Source organism: Lytechinus pictus, chromosome 14 (assembly GCF_037042905.1).
Source record: "Lytechinus pictus isolate F3 Inbred chromosome 14, Lp3.0, whole genome shotgun sequence".
NCBI lineage: Eukaryota > Metazoa > Echinodermata > Echinoidea > Temnopleuroida > Toxopneustidae > Lytechinus > Lytechinus pictus.
The window spans coordinates 3,154,077-3,172,268 of NC_087258.1; the positions used below are offsets into that span (position 1 = coordinate 3,154,077).

At 35.9% G+C, this 18,192-nt stretch overlaps 1 protein-coding gene across 1 annotated transcript in view; it reads right to left on the reverse strand.

The window, feature by feature from the left end:
* Nucleotides 1-12,252: 12,252 nt before the first annotated feature.
* Nucleotides 12,253-18,192, reverse strand: part of LOC129276768 (uncharacterized) — a 35,273-nt gene continuing 29,333 nt past the window's right edge. Inside the window, exons 13-14 of the mRNA XM_064109819.1 lie at nt 16,887-17,065; nt 12,253-16,034 (exon numbers count right to left, since the gene is read on the reverse strand). Of these exons, the coding sequence (XP_063965889.1) occupies nt 15,822-16,034; nt 16,887-17,065 (392 nt within the window). The 3' untranslated portion in view covers nt 12,253-15,821. The remainder of the gene's footprint in view (nt 16,035-16,886; nt 17,066-18,192) is intronic.

Sequence of the window (18,192 nt, forward strand, 5' to 3'; positions counted from 1 at the left end):
AATACTTAATGTTCTCTTGGATAAGAAATAGAAGACCCTACTCTACTGGTTAGTAACCAGTAGAGCATGTAACCAGTGGTTACATTAGCATTTGGAACATCAAAGCCTTTCCCAATGGGAGCCCCCATGGCATTTCTAGTATACGAGCGCGCATCAAAATATATTATTGTTCGTAACATGTATTATTTCATTTAGATGGGTATTAATACATTTTCCACTATCTTCTTGTAATGTAATACAAAATATGAAGATTTTCCATTGGAAAAGGTGCCTTTACTATAATTAGCTAGCCGTGGAAAATATTAAAAAGTAAGAGGAATGTTTTTTGATTGGTTTTTTGCCCCAAAGGGGGTTAAAAAGTGCAGTATGGAAAGGAGTGGGGAACCATGAAGGTACGCTCTGTACCATGAATTTTCTACATGCAACCTGTGAAATGATGCTTCCTATATTTACCTAAAATAATATGTAGAATTGTGGGGAGGGGGTACTTCGACAGGCACACAATGTTGGATATGCTTCAATGTGCCGGATTTTCTCTACCTGTAACTTGGCAGACAGGCAGAGGGTCCCCTCTATGTTAAAAAAAAATCAATAAAAAAAATGGAAGTGGCTTTTCCATGTAGAAAAAAATGACGTTTTGTCCCGATTGAGAGTTCCAAAAGGACGCTAGTTCAAACATAGAGTCAATGCGGAATGAGATGTGATACTATCGACAGGCAGGCTCCTTTGTGGAATAGGATATAATGAACTTAATAACATGAAATCGACAGAGCAACGTCTCCTCTATCTAATAAACAGAGGTTCCATAAAACTAAACTTTGCTTTATTAGGTGTTAAAGACGCCTTTTTGCCACCGTGGGGGCTACAAACACATGAAATATTTCAATATTGTCAAAATATGGAAAGGGATGGGGAAATAGCCCCCTTAGAAGTAGGCTTTAATTTGCCTGAATTTCTTATTCATATAGCTTGTGCACTAGAACAATGCCTCCTCCTGGGCACTGTGAACGATTTTTACAGGGGGTGCTGATGTAAATTTGAAAAGCAAAAAAGGTTCAATATAATATGAAGGTCATTTTGGTCCCAAGAAATTTAACAAGCATAGAAACAAAAAGGATTGCACTACAAAATGAAGGTTATTTTGGTAACTTTTTGTTTTCGTTTTGTCACATCTGCCGGAATTCCAGGGGGTGCTGTCTATGAAGAATAATACACGCAGCACCCCCCCCCCCCGAAAATCTTGTGGGCGCTTCAGCCCACGCTTCCCAGTGCCAGGGCCTCCTCTATATAATGTAGATGCTGCTGTTAATAAGTGCCCTTTTCCAGATGAGGGCTTCATTTAGACGATATTTTCAATATATATTGTCAAAACAAAATAAAGGGTGGGGCAACTTCGACAGGCCCCGTCATGTATATACAGGGACTTATTTCCATGCGATATAAAACAACGCCTTCTCTGTTGTTGTTTTTTTTCCAAGAGGAGAATGTAAAGCGGCTTTACTTTGTAGTAGAAATGCATCTTTCTTCCGATGGGACACTAAAAATATTTTATTTCAACATAGAGTGGAATCAATAAAGAGGTTTGGGTAGTTTAGAGCTTACGTGTGGATGTTCTTCAATGTACCACAGTTCCTCTACATGTTACTTGTAGAGTATTTTCTCCTCAATCTATTCCAAGATATCAATACAAACAAAAGTAATCTTTTTGGAGTTCTAAAGACAATAAATTATTTTAAATACATAAAACCAAATAGTCCAGGAAAAATAAGGTTTGACCTCAAACAAATTGCAACAGAATTTTTTTCACCGCAATGCATTTCCATGAAGTCCCCAAAATGACATACTAAAAGTCCAGAAAAATCCAAGTGGTGGAAAGACGTCTAATTTGCATAAATCCAAAATGGCGGCCATCGTGAGAACTTTTCATAATTATTATTAGTAGTACAAACACTCATCTGATCATAGCACTTTTAAAAATTATAATTAAAGCATTAAAAGTTCTCCAGTGTTATATCTTACCATAGGCTTCATTTTAAAATTATGATGGAAGTCAGATTTGACCTCTGCTGACCTCTAGAGGTCAATGACCTTTAGGTCAATGACCTCAAAATATCAGAAAATTGATGTTTTGCATCATTAGTTCATGATAAATATGGTTATAATGCTAAAAAATATTCAATATTGATTTCAGGGTATCCTGATATTCTAGAATGAAGTTTGTGTATTATAAGTTTTGACCTCTGACCCCGGAGCACTGGCAAAGGTCAATGACCTTAACATATTGACACTTAGCATCAGTGGTTTATGAGAAATAGGCCTCTTGTGTAAAATTGCAATACAATTTATTTCAGCATGAAAATATTGTAATGCATTTCCATGAAGTCTAAAAAATGACATACTAAAAGTCCATGTCGTGGAAAGACGTCTAATTTGCATAAATCCAAAATGGAGGCCATCATGAGTATATTTCATATCTATTAATAGTAGTACGTATAGTGATCTGATCATAGTTCTTTCAAAAATTATTATTAAAGCATTAAACTTTCACCAACTGGTATTATATCTCACCATGTATGCTTAATTCCAAAATTGGGATGCAAGTCAGATTTGACCTATGCTGACCTCTAGAGGTCACTGACCTTCAGTTCAATAACCTCAAAATATCAGAAAATTGATGCTTTGCATCATTAGCTCATGATAAAAATGGTTTTAATGCAAACAAAATCATTCAATATTGACTTTCAAAGTAACCTGATATTCTATAAAGAATTTGATGGTTTATAAGATTTGAACTTTGACCCTGCAGAGCTAGAAAAGGTCAATGTCCTTAATATATTGGAGTATTGACGCTTAGTGCTCATTGTTTTATGATAGGCTTAAATAGGCCTCTCTGTACAAAAAATTGCAATACTATTTATTTCAACACAATGCATATCCATGAAGTCGCTAAAATGACATACACGTACCAAAAGTCCAGAAAAACCCAAGTGGTGGAAAGGCGTCTAATTTGCATATATCCAAACAGATACAAAATGATTAATCGTAGTAGTACAAACACTGGTCTAATTATAACACTAAAATTATGATTAAGGCAATGAACTTTCACCAGTGGTATATTTTATCATAGGTTTCATTTAAAAATTCATTTCATATGAAAGTCAGATTTGACGTCTGCTGGACTCTGGAGGCAATGACCTAAATGATCATTGACGTCGAAATATCATAAAAATTGATGTTTTGCATCATAAGTTCGTTATAAACATTGTTAGTTTGTGAGAATAGTTAGTCTTAACTTGTAAGGTCCTTTGATTTTCATGAGAAAATAGGTGAGTATTAAAAGTTGTGACCTTTAACCTTGAGGGCTTCAAAGGTCACTGGATTTAAAATATGAAACTTAAATAGTTTACTAACCAGCTTCTGCTGAATAGAGCAACTCGGTACAAGCCACAGCAAAGTGAATATCTTCCATGTTACCAATCGCTTTGCAGCATGCTTTGCTATACAGTCCCATCTTCCAGAAATTTGGTGGAATTAAGGGTAGAGTAATTGCTATCCTCAAACCTGGGCAAGATCCAAATGTGCCTAAAAGCTACAGGCCGATCCCCCTACTCTGATATCTCTACAAGCTACTTGAGCATCTCACCCTGAACAAAAGATCGTCCCATTATAGAACAGCATCCTTTTCCTAACCAGGCTGGTTTTTAACTTGGGAAATAATATACAGGCTAGGTTCTCAACCAGACTCAGTTAACTAACTAACGGGTGTAGAACATTTTGTTGAATTAACAACTGCATCTGACACTGGTCTACTCATATAATGGTACAACACATTGAAGACATTCATCTGACCCAACTCATCAAACTTCTACTAGAAAACAAACATCTCTTTATGGTGCTCAACAGGAAGACCAGCTGTGAAGAATTGAAAAGAAATGACTCTTTCAAGGTAGTGTTCTCGCTCGAGTCCCATGTTCTTCAAACCCAACCAAACCAATGTTAGCTTGTTTCATCCCCGCAATCCTCATGCTTGGAGGAAACTCAAAACAACCTATGGTTGGAATTGTAGGGCCTTCATGTAAATGATGGGCAAAAAAATAACTTTTAAATAATCAGAATAATTAAGAGAGTGTTACTGAGTATGGCAGGTTTTTACCCTTGACATCGGAGGGCCTTCAGAGATCATTTTCAGAGGTCAATGACCTCAAATTGTGATAATGTTGGTACTTAGCATCATTGGTTCATAAAAAATTATACAAATGATATACAAATGATACAGTTTTTTTTTTTTCAACAGATCATTTGGGTAAAGATCGCAGACCTCAGCATTTGACTGCTGAGAAAAGTGAAAGGTCAAATATCTCAAAATATCATATCAACCAGTGATGCCGAGTACCAATATTTTTACATTATTTTTAAGGACAATTATCTTTAGAGGTCCTCAAATTTTAAAACTAAAAGCCTGTAGCAATTATCTCTGGAATTTTCAGGCACATAAGCGTTGATATGACAAATATTTTAACATGCTAATCAAGAACTATCGATGCAAAACATCAATATTCTGATATTTTAAAGTCGTTGACCTTGAGGCCATTGACCCGTAGAGGTTAGCAAAGGTCAAATTTGACTTATACGCTAATTCTAAAAGGAAGTTTATGACAGGATATAACCACAGAGCTACTGAGGCTTTTATTTTTAAAAGGGTTATGATAAGACCAGTGTTTATACTATACCTGGAATGGGATAATCATGTAAAATTGTAATGATGACAGCCATTTTTGGATTTAGGCAAATTGGCATCTTTCCACCTCTTGGATTTTACTGGACTTCAAGTATATCATCTTGGAAACTTGTATCGCAATATTCTTAAATGAAAGTCTTGTATATCACTAATCAGTCAGTGTCAATATTCTAAAACTTATAGCTCATTGACCTTTGTCATCTCTCCAGACAGTGTCAGAGGTCAGAACTTCCAATTCACAAAATTCTCTCTAGAATATCAGGATCGATAAATTGAAAGTCAATAAAACATATTTATTTTTCATTTTATCATTGTTTTATGAAATATTGATGCCTTATGAAAAACATCAATTGTCTGATATTTCAAAGTCATTGAATTATGATCAGACCAGTGTTGCAATGGAACTGCTAATATAGTAATCATGAACAATTCTAACGACGGCCTCCATTTTTTTATTTATGTAAATTAGATGTCTTTCCACTACATTGATTTTTCTGGACTTTTAGTATGTCATTTTGCAGACTTCATGAAAATGCATTGTGCTGAAATAAATCGTATTGTAATTTTTACACGAGAGGCCCGTTTATCATATACTACTGAAGCTAAGTATCAATATTCTAACATGTTAAGGTTATTGACCTTTGCCAGTGCTCCGGGGTCAAAGGTCAGAAGTTATAGTACACAAAATTCTTTCTAGTATACCTTGAAAATCAATATCGAATAATTCTGTTTGCTTTATAACTATTATAATATTCATCATGAACTAAAAATGTGAAACATCAATTATCTGATATTTTGAGGTCGTTGACCTTAAGGTCATTGACCTCTAGAGGTCAGCAGAGGTTAAATCTGATTTTAATATGAAGCCTATGGTAAGATATAACACTGATGACCGTTAAATGCTTAAATCGTAATTTTTTTAAAGTGCTATGATCATACCAGTGTTTGTACTAATCATGAAAAATTTTCATAATGGCCGCCATTTTGAATGTATGCAAATTAGACGTCTTTCCACTACGTGGATTTTTCTGGACTTGTAGTGTGTCATCTTGGGGACTTAAGGGAAATGCATTGCGGTGAAAATTTTTTGTTGCAATTTGTTTGCAGTTCACCCCCCAAATCAGTTATTTTTCCTGGACTATAAAGCTAACACAATTTTTACAAATTTGAAATGAAATGGGGTTGCGTTTATTTTGATACACACTGTACAACATGATATAGCCAGGGGCGTGACTTCGACAGCCCCCCCCCCCCCGCACGAGAGGGCTAGGCCTTGATGTGCCAGGACTTTTTATGTAGCTAACAGAGAAACAGCTAATCTTATCTCTCCAAGTGGTTAAAAAGGAGTATATAAATACATACAAGTTGTAACTATACACTATACATTATACATATAGTCTTCGAAAATGCATACAAAAGCGACATTTGTGAAATTTGAGTAGTCAACTTTGATACCTTGTAAATTTATTAAAAAGAAAGAGACCAAGTGAGAATTTCATACACATGCTAATAGTATATCAATAAAGTTTTCTGGAACATTTCAAGGTAATTGCTTTATTTTTCTTAGATTTATGTAAAATCATGTATTTCCAAAATTTTCAATTTTTGGTAAGAATGACAAAAAATTTTGTTTTCCACTGAAAATATCATCCAAATGACCTATTAATCCCCTATAAATAGTACCAAATTGTAGGAAATTTAATTTTCTTTCATATGACACCAATTTTGTGGCAATTAGATGTTCATGTCAAAATCTATGTACAAAATATCAATTTTTTTGAAAATTTGGCGGCCATTTTGGATTTATGCAAATTATGCGACTTTCCACCGCTGGGATTTTTCTGGACTTTTAGTATGTCATTTTGGGGACTTCAGGGAAATGCATTGTGGTGAAAAAAATTATGTTGCAATTTGTTTGAGGTTGACCCCACAAATCGGCTATTTTTCCTGGACTAAAAAGGGGAAAGGGTACCCTAGGCATGCTCCTGTTGGGTTATAGCATCTTGTGCTAGAGCATTATTACAAACTGCAGAACAATATTCCCTCTAAATAAAAGAGGTTCCCTAAATATAAAAGTTGCTTTACCAAAAACACAATTTGCCTTGCCTTTGGCTTTAAAACACGATATCTTTATATAGTGTCGAAATACGGAGAGGGGTGGGAGTAGATTCGGTGGGCTGCCGTGGGCGCGCGTAGGCTTAAATAAACCAAAAACTTTCTTCAGGAAACATGTTGACTGATGTCTCATACATCTGTCTTGTCCAAGTCGATAATACATCTCAAACTGACTTTGTAAAGTAGTGGGAATGCAGATTTGCCACTTCGGGGTCTCCAAAAGATAGATATTTTAATAAAGCTAAAATATGGATTGAGGTGGGGTACATTCGTCATGACTCATGTGTTTATATTTTTGATGTGCCAGAGCTTCATTAAAGTAACCTACAAAGCAAGGTCTCCTCTAAATTTTCCAAGAGAAACAAACTAGAAACAAATAAAAAAAATTGTGTTTTACCGATACCGGAATGCATTTTGCCCGTATATACTATTTATATTACGTTGTGGCAGACACACCAACAAAAGCGATACGAGAAGCCGAAGGAAGCTGTTGTATTCGGATTGTGTTATCTCGAATGACATACCATTGATCGCTTTATAGCTGATTCGTTGAGTGTGACTGTAGAATGTTGACATTGTGCATTAATTGCTGTTATTTAAAAAACATTTCAGGATTCATGAAACAAATACTCTGTTTTTAATTATAATTCATGTAAATTAGGCAATAGTAAACAAGGATATCCCAATCATTTTATGACGATTTTCTTCCCTTTCTTACCCTAAGTCTTTGTTTCCAATTTTGGAGCAGTTCTGGTTAAATATATACTCTTAAATACTTGTTTTCACTATATCGACATAATATGCAAATTACTTGCTTATTTGCATAGAGACAGCGTGTCTCTTTGGATGAATCTTTTTTTTTTACTCAAGGAACATTTGTGCCAAGTGGGACACTTGTACTAAAAAATGCAGCGTTCAACCTCTTAACAAGTCTACTAGATCTATGCCCATCAAAAGCAAGGTCATGCCATTCATATTTTTGTTTCTCTTTCTGTCCAATTCACCTCTAACAAAATACATTTGTTTTTAAATGTTATCATACGGTGCATTAGCTGCAAAAGAGAAAGTGCATAAGTTATTTTTAACCCGGAGCAGATCCATGATCGTTTTAAACGAACGGGTTTACACAAATCTCTGAAAATAGAAAAAGAAGAGTGAAAGAAGTTCAAAGGCATCTTCATAGTGTGTATTTTATGAATTGCAAATATTGGTTGTGGCTTGGTTCAACCATGGACCTCCATGGTTCAACTGGTTCTCACTCAACTTGTTATCAATATTCTCAGGACCGTTTCCTGTCTCGCTTATCTCTGATAATAAGTTAATGTCCCAACTAATTCAAACACATAAATAAAACAAACACCAATGCTTATTTCCTATGGCCGAGTATCTCTACGTATTTATTATCCAATTGAACTTCATTTCCTTTTTTAAAATCATAAGATGAATTATGCCCACAAACTATAACGTGACATGAATGGATTATCAAAACAACTTAAATAGGCAAACATTTCAGGGTTCCAAGAGAAATTTGAAAACAGAATTCCATGACTATTACATGAGTAAATTGCTACTTTCCATGACTTCCCGTGACGTTCCGGGAGTAAGGTAGAATTTGGTATGTCAAAAAACTTGAAAAAATGGAAATCATGAACACCAATTATAATAGTAGAGTATGATCACAGAGTATGAGAGTTGCGAGACACGACAAACTGGAAAACTGCCATTTTGCCAAGAGGTATGCAATTCAATGACTTTTCACACATTTTCCGAATTCCCGGACTTTCCATGACCACAATTTTTTTCCAGGAGTTTCCATGACTGTGGGAAACCCTGCATTTCATCCAATTTACTCACCCTTTTTTGACAAACTTTGAATATCACATTTAAAGCACACTGTTGTTATCCCTGTTCATTTCTTGAAAAATTAATGAATACCACTTTCTTGGAATATCTTAATTCAAAGTGATTTAAATAAAGCTTCAAACTTTTTTTGTTGGATGTTTCACTGGACTATGCCTTCCTTCACTACACCTCTTCCATCCATAGGCAGAATGAAAAAAAAAGGTTAAAAAAAGAAAGAGGAAAGGTGTATTTAAAAATGCCCCAAGACAGACAGATTTAGCCACCTAGCATCAAACATGAATTAATTGCCCTGGGACAAAAGTCTGCATGACTTTTGGCCTGTTTCTCACTGCTCACCCGAGACAAGCATAAATGATGTATGAAGTTTGCATAAATCACTCCATGGCTTTAAAGCCACCTTTGTAAATTTTTACCAAAGAGTTTCTATTACAAAAATGTTGTGTAGCACAAACTGTTTCCATACTGTATGTGATCTATAATTATGGAACAGGAATATTTATTTCAAAATTCAATTCCAAGTGCCATGATGTAGGAGTGGAAAGGAAAATCCCCACCTGTCACATGCCATCATACATCATCAACGTCAACCTTCACTTCTGATGATCAGATAGGGCATATAGGTAAGTTTGTCACATGCTAAAATGCATTAGTCACAAATATACAGATATAACTGCCATTCGTAAGAATTGAAAGTAAAACCCTTAAAATTATTTCACAATTTCTGTTTCAGTTTGGTACATTATCATGGTATGCAAGGATCCTTGCATTCTTTTTATGAAGCATAATTTTTAGTTTTCAAGACCCATCCACAGAGTATTTAAGCAAAGAGAATCATTCCTTTTTAGGGTTCAATGTACTGTTCTTATTTGAATTCAATATTTTCATACCATGATAATAAAATATCCAAGGAAATTAGCACAACCTTTAAAGACATAAATCTTTGATATCATTGATATTCAAAGTCCAAGTTCAATACCAGGATTTTTTTTCCTTTAAACATTTATATTGATTTCAGACTTTTGGGCTTGGGATACTTCTGAAAACACTGGCAAAATTGTTCTAGGACATTAACTTGTACCAGTCCACTTTAAATGTAAATCTGAAAGCCAAATACACAAAAATCTTCATTGCAGTCCTTTAATTTCAGAAAAAAATTACCGCAGGAGAAATTGTTTCAGAGGCAAATGTTTGACTGGTGAAGTGGAGCAATTACAATTTTTTTTGCATGTGTTTGGAATTCATCATACATAAAAAAGAAATAAAAATAAATTGAAAGGGGAACTCAAGTTCCGAACCATGGGGGAGTTACATTGTGCGCAATTTGCAATATATTGCACTACACATAATAATCAGTCCATTTTGCGGATTCGTTGGACTAAAGATTTAAAGAAAAATAGGAAAGCACAAATTCGACCGAACCGGGGATCATCGCTTATTTTGGGTTGCCAAAGTCCTCAACAATCCCAAGACCTAGACTCTTACTTCAGAGGCCTAAAAGTTAACATTTACTTTGCATCCTTATTCCAGACAATTCTAGACATACCAGCACTGATTATGTAACACTCCTTTAGGCTTGACTAGAAATCCTCTTGTAATTGCTTTATCCTATCAAACTATTTGATTGACTTTTTGTAGCGCAAAATTTGAAATGCAGGGCAATTAATCATTTCACTTTAGCATACACGGAGATTATTCTTGAATCAAACACAATTAGGTCTTATCCGAATGAGACTTGGTTCCCCCATGGTTTGGGACACGTGTTCCCAAGCATCTTTCATAGTAGTTATCCTGCATTCACCAACATATTTTTCTATGAGACCATGATGAAACACAAACTTCTACCCAAGTTCCTTAAGCCCAGCACACACAATGCAACGCAGTTGCACCGAGATCTGATTGCAACAAGTTTCCAATTACATCTCAGTGAAATTGCATCACAGGCCAATGCACACATTGCAACAGCTCTGCAACGCACTGTATCTCATGGCTCCTCTTCTTTTCCATGTATGCAGTCTGCGTGGCAGAAGCCCAGCAAATCAGCCATGACATCATCATCAAGGACAAATCTCATTGGCTGAAATTAGCAAAATTGCAGAAAAATCGCAGAAAGATTTGACGAGTCAAATCTCTGAGATTTGGGCTGTGCTCCTACTGCAACAAAGCGGGACACATTTGCAGCTGTTGTAGACTGGCGCACACTCTGTGATTTTGTTGCAATTGGATCTTTGTGCAATCGCATCCAAAGTGTGCACTGGGATTTACATAGATCTATCAACTTACATGTAAATAGTTTTTTATTACATAAAAAGTAATTGTATAAAGCTGCTGGGGCAACAGACACTTGCATCATAAAATAAATCAGTGTTCAGTAGAGCGATAGCGGGGGTATTTTTCAGAGAAAGCATCAATTGTCGTAGCCATCTGTAGGCCTGTTGTCTCACCACTTAGCATGTTTTCTGTCACATTTTCCTAGCACAATAACAGGAACGGATGGCCAATGCAATGCACCTGTACTGGGTGGTTAGTTATGCTTAGATCTTGAATATGCACATGACATTAAGATCAGCATCCAAAAAATTAACATTCACAGTGCAATCACTTCTAATCCATGTCTTTTTTAAAATAATTAACTCAGATCCGGGATCTGCCGGCAGAGCAGTACAAATTCAGTGTGCAGTATTTATGTGTATTGCTGTCTTAATAGGTGTGGTGGGGCTGTTGGCCAAAGATGGGAGACTTTCAGAATGGTAATGGCCCTCTTCCCTTTGATGTAGCAATGATGCTTTATAATTAGAAGATACAGGGGATTGATTTGAACAAGTTATCACTTAGTTCTAGGCATCCAGAGTGATGTTATTTTACATTTAAAATGCAAGATATTTTTGCCCAAATCCAATACATGTCTACAGTTAAAAATATAACACAATACGTACAACTAGTCACATCAATACATTACATCATGAAGAATACATCTTAATCAAATGAAATCTTATGAAAATGAAATTGATCAAATTAATCACATGGTAAATAATACAGAGATCAAATGGAAATACATGACAATGAAATAGATCAAATCAAATCACATGGCAAAACACAGAGATCAAATGAGAAGACATCACAAATTACAAAGTGATCAAATGGGGAAATCAGAGTTCTATACAATATCAAACGATAAAATGAATTGAGCAGAATAAATGTGATGAAAACTTCTAGCAGGAGTACATTTGAAGAATGAAATCATACTGACAGAAAAATTGGTTTAACTTAAGATTTTCCTTTTCCTTTCAGAATAAGGGCCAAAACCAAAATTACTGGGCAATTCAAGAAAATAGGTTCATCCAACCCCTTATAAGTGGAACCTTCCTGAAATTATATGTCTGTTTTTTTTTTTTTTTTTTTAATGAAAATTTGTAATGTGCCCAAATGATTGCCTAGACTTTTCATGGAGTGTAGTTAAAATGGGGAAACCAGTGTCGCATCTATGAAAATGATGATTACATAACGCAGGGGTGGATCCAGCCTTCGCCAATAAAGGGGGGGGGGGGGGGGCTCAGAATATTTTTCAGCCACATTTCCCCTGATCGGCCGCTCGAAGTTGATTTTTGTTCGTTTCTTTGAAGGGGTAGTCCTAAAAGTCACTTTTCAGCTTTATTCTTATAAATCAACATAAATATATAATAATCTCATAAGCCATAAGTTCGAGCACGAAGCGCGAGCTATTTCATGTATTTTGTCCTAAAATTTAAACATTCTAAACAAGATGTGTATCCAACTAAATAATTACTGTGAGGGCGAGCAGACATTTTCAATATACGTTTTGATCTGATAAAAAAGGGATCAGTTAACGGCTGCTTGAAGTTAGCTGTGTTTTTAAGATTTTACATATTTCAACCATCAAATGATGCGAGCGCAAAGCGCAAGCTGAAATTTTTGACATTTCTACCTGCAGAATGGAAATTCTAAACACTGTTTGTGATCGTGTATATAAAAAAAAAAATTACAGAGCACATTTTAAAAATCAATTTGTAAATCAAACAAAATAATGGAAGTTCGAATTCCGAGCTGAAATGTTTTGTATATTGACCTCAAAACTTGATATTTTAGGCTCCATATTTACTTTGTAGCAAGATATGTAAATCACTTGAAAGGCAATGAGAGCAAAAATTGTATACTAGTATAGTGACACGAAAGATTTTTTTATTATTTTCCAAGTCTTCCCCTAATCTATTTTATTCACTCGTCTTCCTCCTCTCATGTTTCCCTTCATTTCTTTTTCTTTCTTTCCCCCTTTGTTTCTTTCTTTTTTGCTCCTCCAATAGGGGAGGCCCAGACCCCATCGTCCCCCCCTGGATCCGCCTATGTAATGGAATGGCCCTAATAAAAAATGGAAGATCAAAGTCAAATCAAACAAAATAACAAAACATAATTATGAGAAATCAATGCAGGTCGTGTGAAAACAATACATACATGTACAACCATAACATAAATAATAAATTTGTAAGGATCACACAAAAAAGTATGACTAATTTCAAAAAATCTCCTAAAAGGCACCTTACCAAAAGTAATAGCATGAATCCCAATTAAAAAGACAAAAAGACTATTAAGGGCATTTTCACACAAGAATCTTGAATCATCATTGTAATGATCATTGCAATGTGTCTTTAGAATCATCGTACCATTCACACGTTCACTCGAAAACTGTGATTTGACTTGGAATTCCTGAGCGAAGGCGGTATTGTGTCCTTGGTGACTTGTCAATCAAAGCACTGCATCGCAAATACAAACTACAATGAGTGTATGACAATTGTATCATCAATGGAAGTGCTTGAAAGGTCACGTGAGCTCCGCCCCCCAAAAGATGATTTGGAGGTCAACCCCTTCAGATGTAAAAATCGTACCATCATTTGAGTGAAACTTAACTAGAATTCAACTTCGGAGTAGAATTTGAATTTGTGATTGTGATAAGCGTTCGTGATTCTAGTTTTGTTTCACACATGCTAAAGATTCGTCATTAGAATTATTTTTTCACTGGAATCATCATTCAAATTATGATTTTGGTACCGTGTGAAAGGGCGGCAAGTAACTCTAACAGTCATTCCTAATGTTTTGTCTCTGGTAAAAATGAGAGGATTCACATAATGAACAGGTGCTTCAGGATTCCAGCAGGAAAGACTTAGCTCTCACTTTTGATAAAGTGCCCATCCAAGAGCAAATATTCCATATCAATGTACCACATTACAACAAATTCAAACAAAATTCCTTTGAAGACAAATTATATAATGACAACGAATTACAATTAATCATTTACAAACACAGTAGGTGATTCATGAAACTGATACAGTTACGCTTGGTTTGATGAGTAACTGAATAATGAAGTGGCAAAGAGGGCTCAAAATACTTGATATTTAAACATACAAAGTGTGCCAGCATTCACCAATTGATAAACCCAGTAGAAAGAATACTCTGCACTTAACATTCAATAATCAAAATAAAATAAATGTTTGCTCATTGTAAATGTAAACTAACAAGATTAAAATGATTGAGATGCTTCATTGGCCTGCAACATTCAACATATCTGTTAGTACTTTACAGATAATGGCACTGATAATATTCAACAATGTGAGCAATGATTTGTCTACCAGTTTTCAAGACATGGCTCTGGCCTTGATTAAGATGACCAATCAGATACCATATCTATGAAAATTCATTGGGTAAATTTTCATCTGGAAGGGATAAAAAACAAATACATGGGGCATTTCTTTCAAAAGTGTAGTGGAAATATTTTATCTTCGGTTGGCCCGGCAATGTTACTATTTTCCCAGATGAGTTACCAGAGTAATCTCATGTACATTCTATTTGGTTTGGATGAAGATTCAACAAGACCTTCTAAAGACCATCTCCAAACCTGAATGTGAAGATCGCTTGAGTTTTGTCTGCTATGGACAAAGTTTGGTTTCATAAACACTCCTGCATTGCCAGAGTGATCTCATGTCGATTCATTTTGGTTTGGATGAGAAGTTTCGGAGTTTTGTCTGCTATAGACAAAGTTTGGTTTCAAAAACACTCCTTCGTTGCCAGAGTGATCTCATGTCCATTCATTTTGGTTTGGATGAAAATTCAAGCACACCTTCGAAGTTCCTTTGAGTTTTGTCTGCTATGGACAAAGTTTGGTTTCATAGACACTTCTGCTTGCCAGAGTAATGTTGCCAAGCTTCCGCTTGGTTGGATGAAAATTGAACCAGACCTTTGAAGTTTCTGGAAATTTGTCTGGTATGGACAGTTTGGTTTCATAAATATTTCAGTGTTACCAGAGTAATCCTATGTTGATAAGTTTAGTTTGGATGAAAATTCAAGCAAGCCTTCTGGGGATCATTTCCTACTGTCAGTTGCAGTACCTCAGAGTTCTCTTTGCTTTGGACAAAGTTCAGCATTACCAGAGTGATCTCATGTACATCACTAGTGTTCGGATTAAAAAGCTGACCTTGTATGATGATCTCCAAACTTTGAATAAAGTACCTTAGGGTTTTGTCTGCTGTGGACAAAACTTGAGTTTTAAAAAGTTACCAGAGTCATCTTGTGTAGATCAGTTTGGTGAAGATGAAATTTCAACCTGACCCTCTAAAGGCCATCTCAATAATCTTCGGTTGCAGTACATTGGAGTTCTCCCTGCTTTGGATAAAGCTTTTGTTTATGAAGAATTCAGTGTTTCAGCAGAATGATATCATGCAGATCAATTTGGTTTGGATGGAAATTCAACCCGATCTGAAGAACACCATTTCAACTGTAGTGAAGTGCAGTGGTTTTGTTTGCTATGAAAGTTCAAAATGGCGACTTAGTTCTGCCAACTTTGGACAAAGTTTTTTTTTATTTTTTTAACACAGATTCTAGTGTTATCAGACAGTTGACATTTCCTCTGAATGGTTGTTCTCTTCAAGACCGCTATAACATTATAGTTCCGCCTACTTTGGCTCAATGATAGCTCCTTGCAATTTTCAGATTTGTGCACCTTGTCTTGGATGATCACCTGCCTTCTAATAGTTCCATACTTGAAGTTTCCCATCTTCGAAGCAGTTCCTTACACAAAACACTACACGTGGGCCTACAACTAATCACTCTCGGAGCTTTCAATCCTAGTTTTCACAAACTCTTGGCAATTAACCTTGTGAAATTTATCCCATGCTTTAAGTTGACAGTCCCTGGAGCAATAGAGTCCTGTGCACCTGGCACAACGCTTTAGCTTCTTGCCTATCCCCAAACCACACATGTCACAAGATGGGATTGGTTCCAAACCATGCATATCACGGTATTGAAGCAATACCTGAAACAGAAAGCAACATTATATTACCTCATGAAGAAAGAAATTATGAATCATAGCAATATACACATGTATGAAAGTATAAAATTCAAGTATATATTGTTGAAGCAAATACTAAAACAAAGTAACACAAGTCATCATGGTAACATAGTGATGTCTAAAACAGAGCATCATGCTTTGCATAGAAATATAAAACACATATTATGGTACTGAAGCAATAATTGAAACAAAAACCTATAAAGTCATTATCATAGTAATAAAGCAATGCTTAAAACAAAGAAACATGTACAGTGCATGAATACACAAATATATGCATAACATGGTAATAAAGCAGTGCCTAAGATGAAGTAGACAATTAAATTTACCATGCTTTCATATGTTCATCATCTATTGGTACAGTAATCATTTTTCTTTGCAAAGACCCAATCTTACATATTTCCGTGCTGATACAAAGTACTTAAGAAGATTAATCTTCAAACTTACTTCCACACTTATGTAGTCCTTGCAAATTGATTTTACACAAATGGGGGGGGGGGGGGGGGAATGCAGCAAATGATCACAACTTGGGTCCTGTGTGAGCTGATTATTTGTTACCTAAGTCTCCTAATGGCCAAATAGGGAGTTACCTCCTCCTACCTCTCAACCCTCAGACAGACCAGTCAAAAAATTATCTTTTTATTTTGGGGGGGGCTACTTTTCACAACCTACTACCTACTGCTTAAATCTGCAACATTGAATGAGCTTCAACATTGCAGTGAATGGGGATTTCCCAGGGTTCTGAGAGTTTCAGGGGCAAAATCCCCCCACATCCCCCGCCAAGTCCGAGTGTATTTTTTTTCACTGGCTCATACTTACCTTATCTTTGTGTGATATGAAATATTCTGCTTTTTCATCCCCAATAAGACAAAGTGTGATGTCACACAGAGCTCGATGATAATCTTTTATGAAGAATAGTCCCCTGGAACGACGGTAAAGGGCTTTCCGCATTAATGTGTTGTTCCTAACGTTGCCAATTCGGTTGGTAGGGTCTGCCGCTATGTGTTGAAAAGAGGAGAAAAGCATAAAGATAGAAAAGGGGGGAGGGAGAAAAAAGAATACAGAAACGGAGGGGGGGAGAGGGAGAAATAGAATACAGAAACAGAGAGGTAGATAAATGTAAGAACAGGAAATGGATAAACATACAAATATGCAGCTCAAATGATAATATGATATAATTATATTACAATGGATGGTCCAGCATAGTGTTATGTCGTATGTATTTAACTTCCTGTTATCCTTTCAGTCATTCACCTTCACTTGTTTACAAACTCCCCCAATGTCATCTAAGAATCCCCAACCCCCAAGACCATTTAACTCCTAAACCTTGACCATAAAAAGACCAACCCTCAGTGACGTCAGGTTACTTCATGGAAGAAGTATGACTCACTCTCCCAGCCCCAGTCACTTGCACAGAGCATCACCACACCCCTTATACCAGAGAAAGTTTGATAGACAGTTACCTGTAGACCAATCAGATCAAGTTTAGATCACTCCCACCTTAAATTGTTACACCCCCAAAACTAATGATATAAATAAGACTTCTTGATTATTAGAAGATACAAGAGAGAATATCAACGATAGAATACTAGACCCACACTGATCCTGCCTGACTGACTTCAAGACTTAGATGTCCATCCAGTATTAATTTATCTTCACGTCGAATCTCAATCTGATACTTCTAAATTATTTTATATTCATCACCTGATATACTCTGGATCTTCATGTACTCCGAACTGTAGCTGAATATTGATGAATAAATACTTTGTGATATTGAACTGCTTAAGTTTCTTCAAGTTTCCTCATTACGCTTCCCATCAATAATCACCGAACCGATCCCAACACGACATGGCGGAGAACCCGGGTCTCTAATTGAGAAACACTTAATTTTTATCATGGATATGTGCTTCGAGAAAAGACTGAGAATTGCTCTCATGAAAAGAAAGTTAAGTTAAGATATTATCTATCCTACGAGTGTCAGCACTGGCCCTGTTAGAACCTGAGCTACATTGGATGACAAAAATCAACGACTACAATTACCGCACTACAGAAACATGAGAAACACACAGACGGATGAACAGACGGAAGAGCAGACGGACGATATAGACGGAGGGACAATAGGACA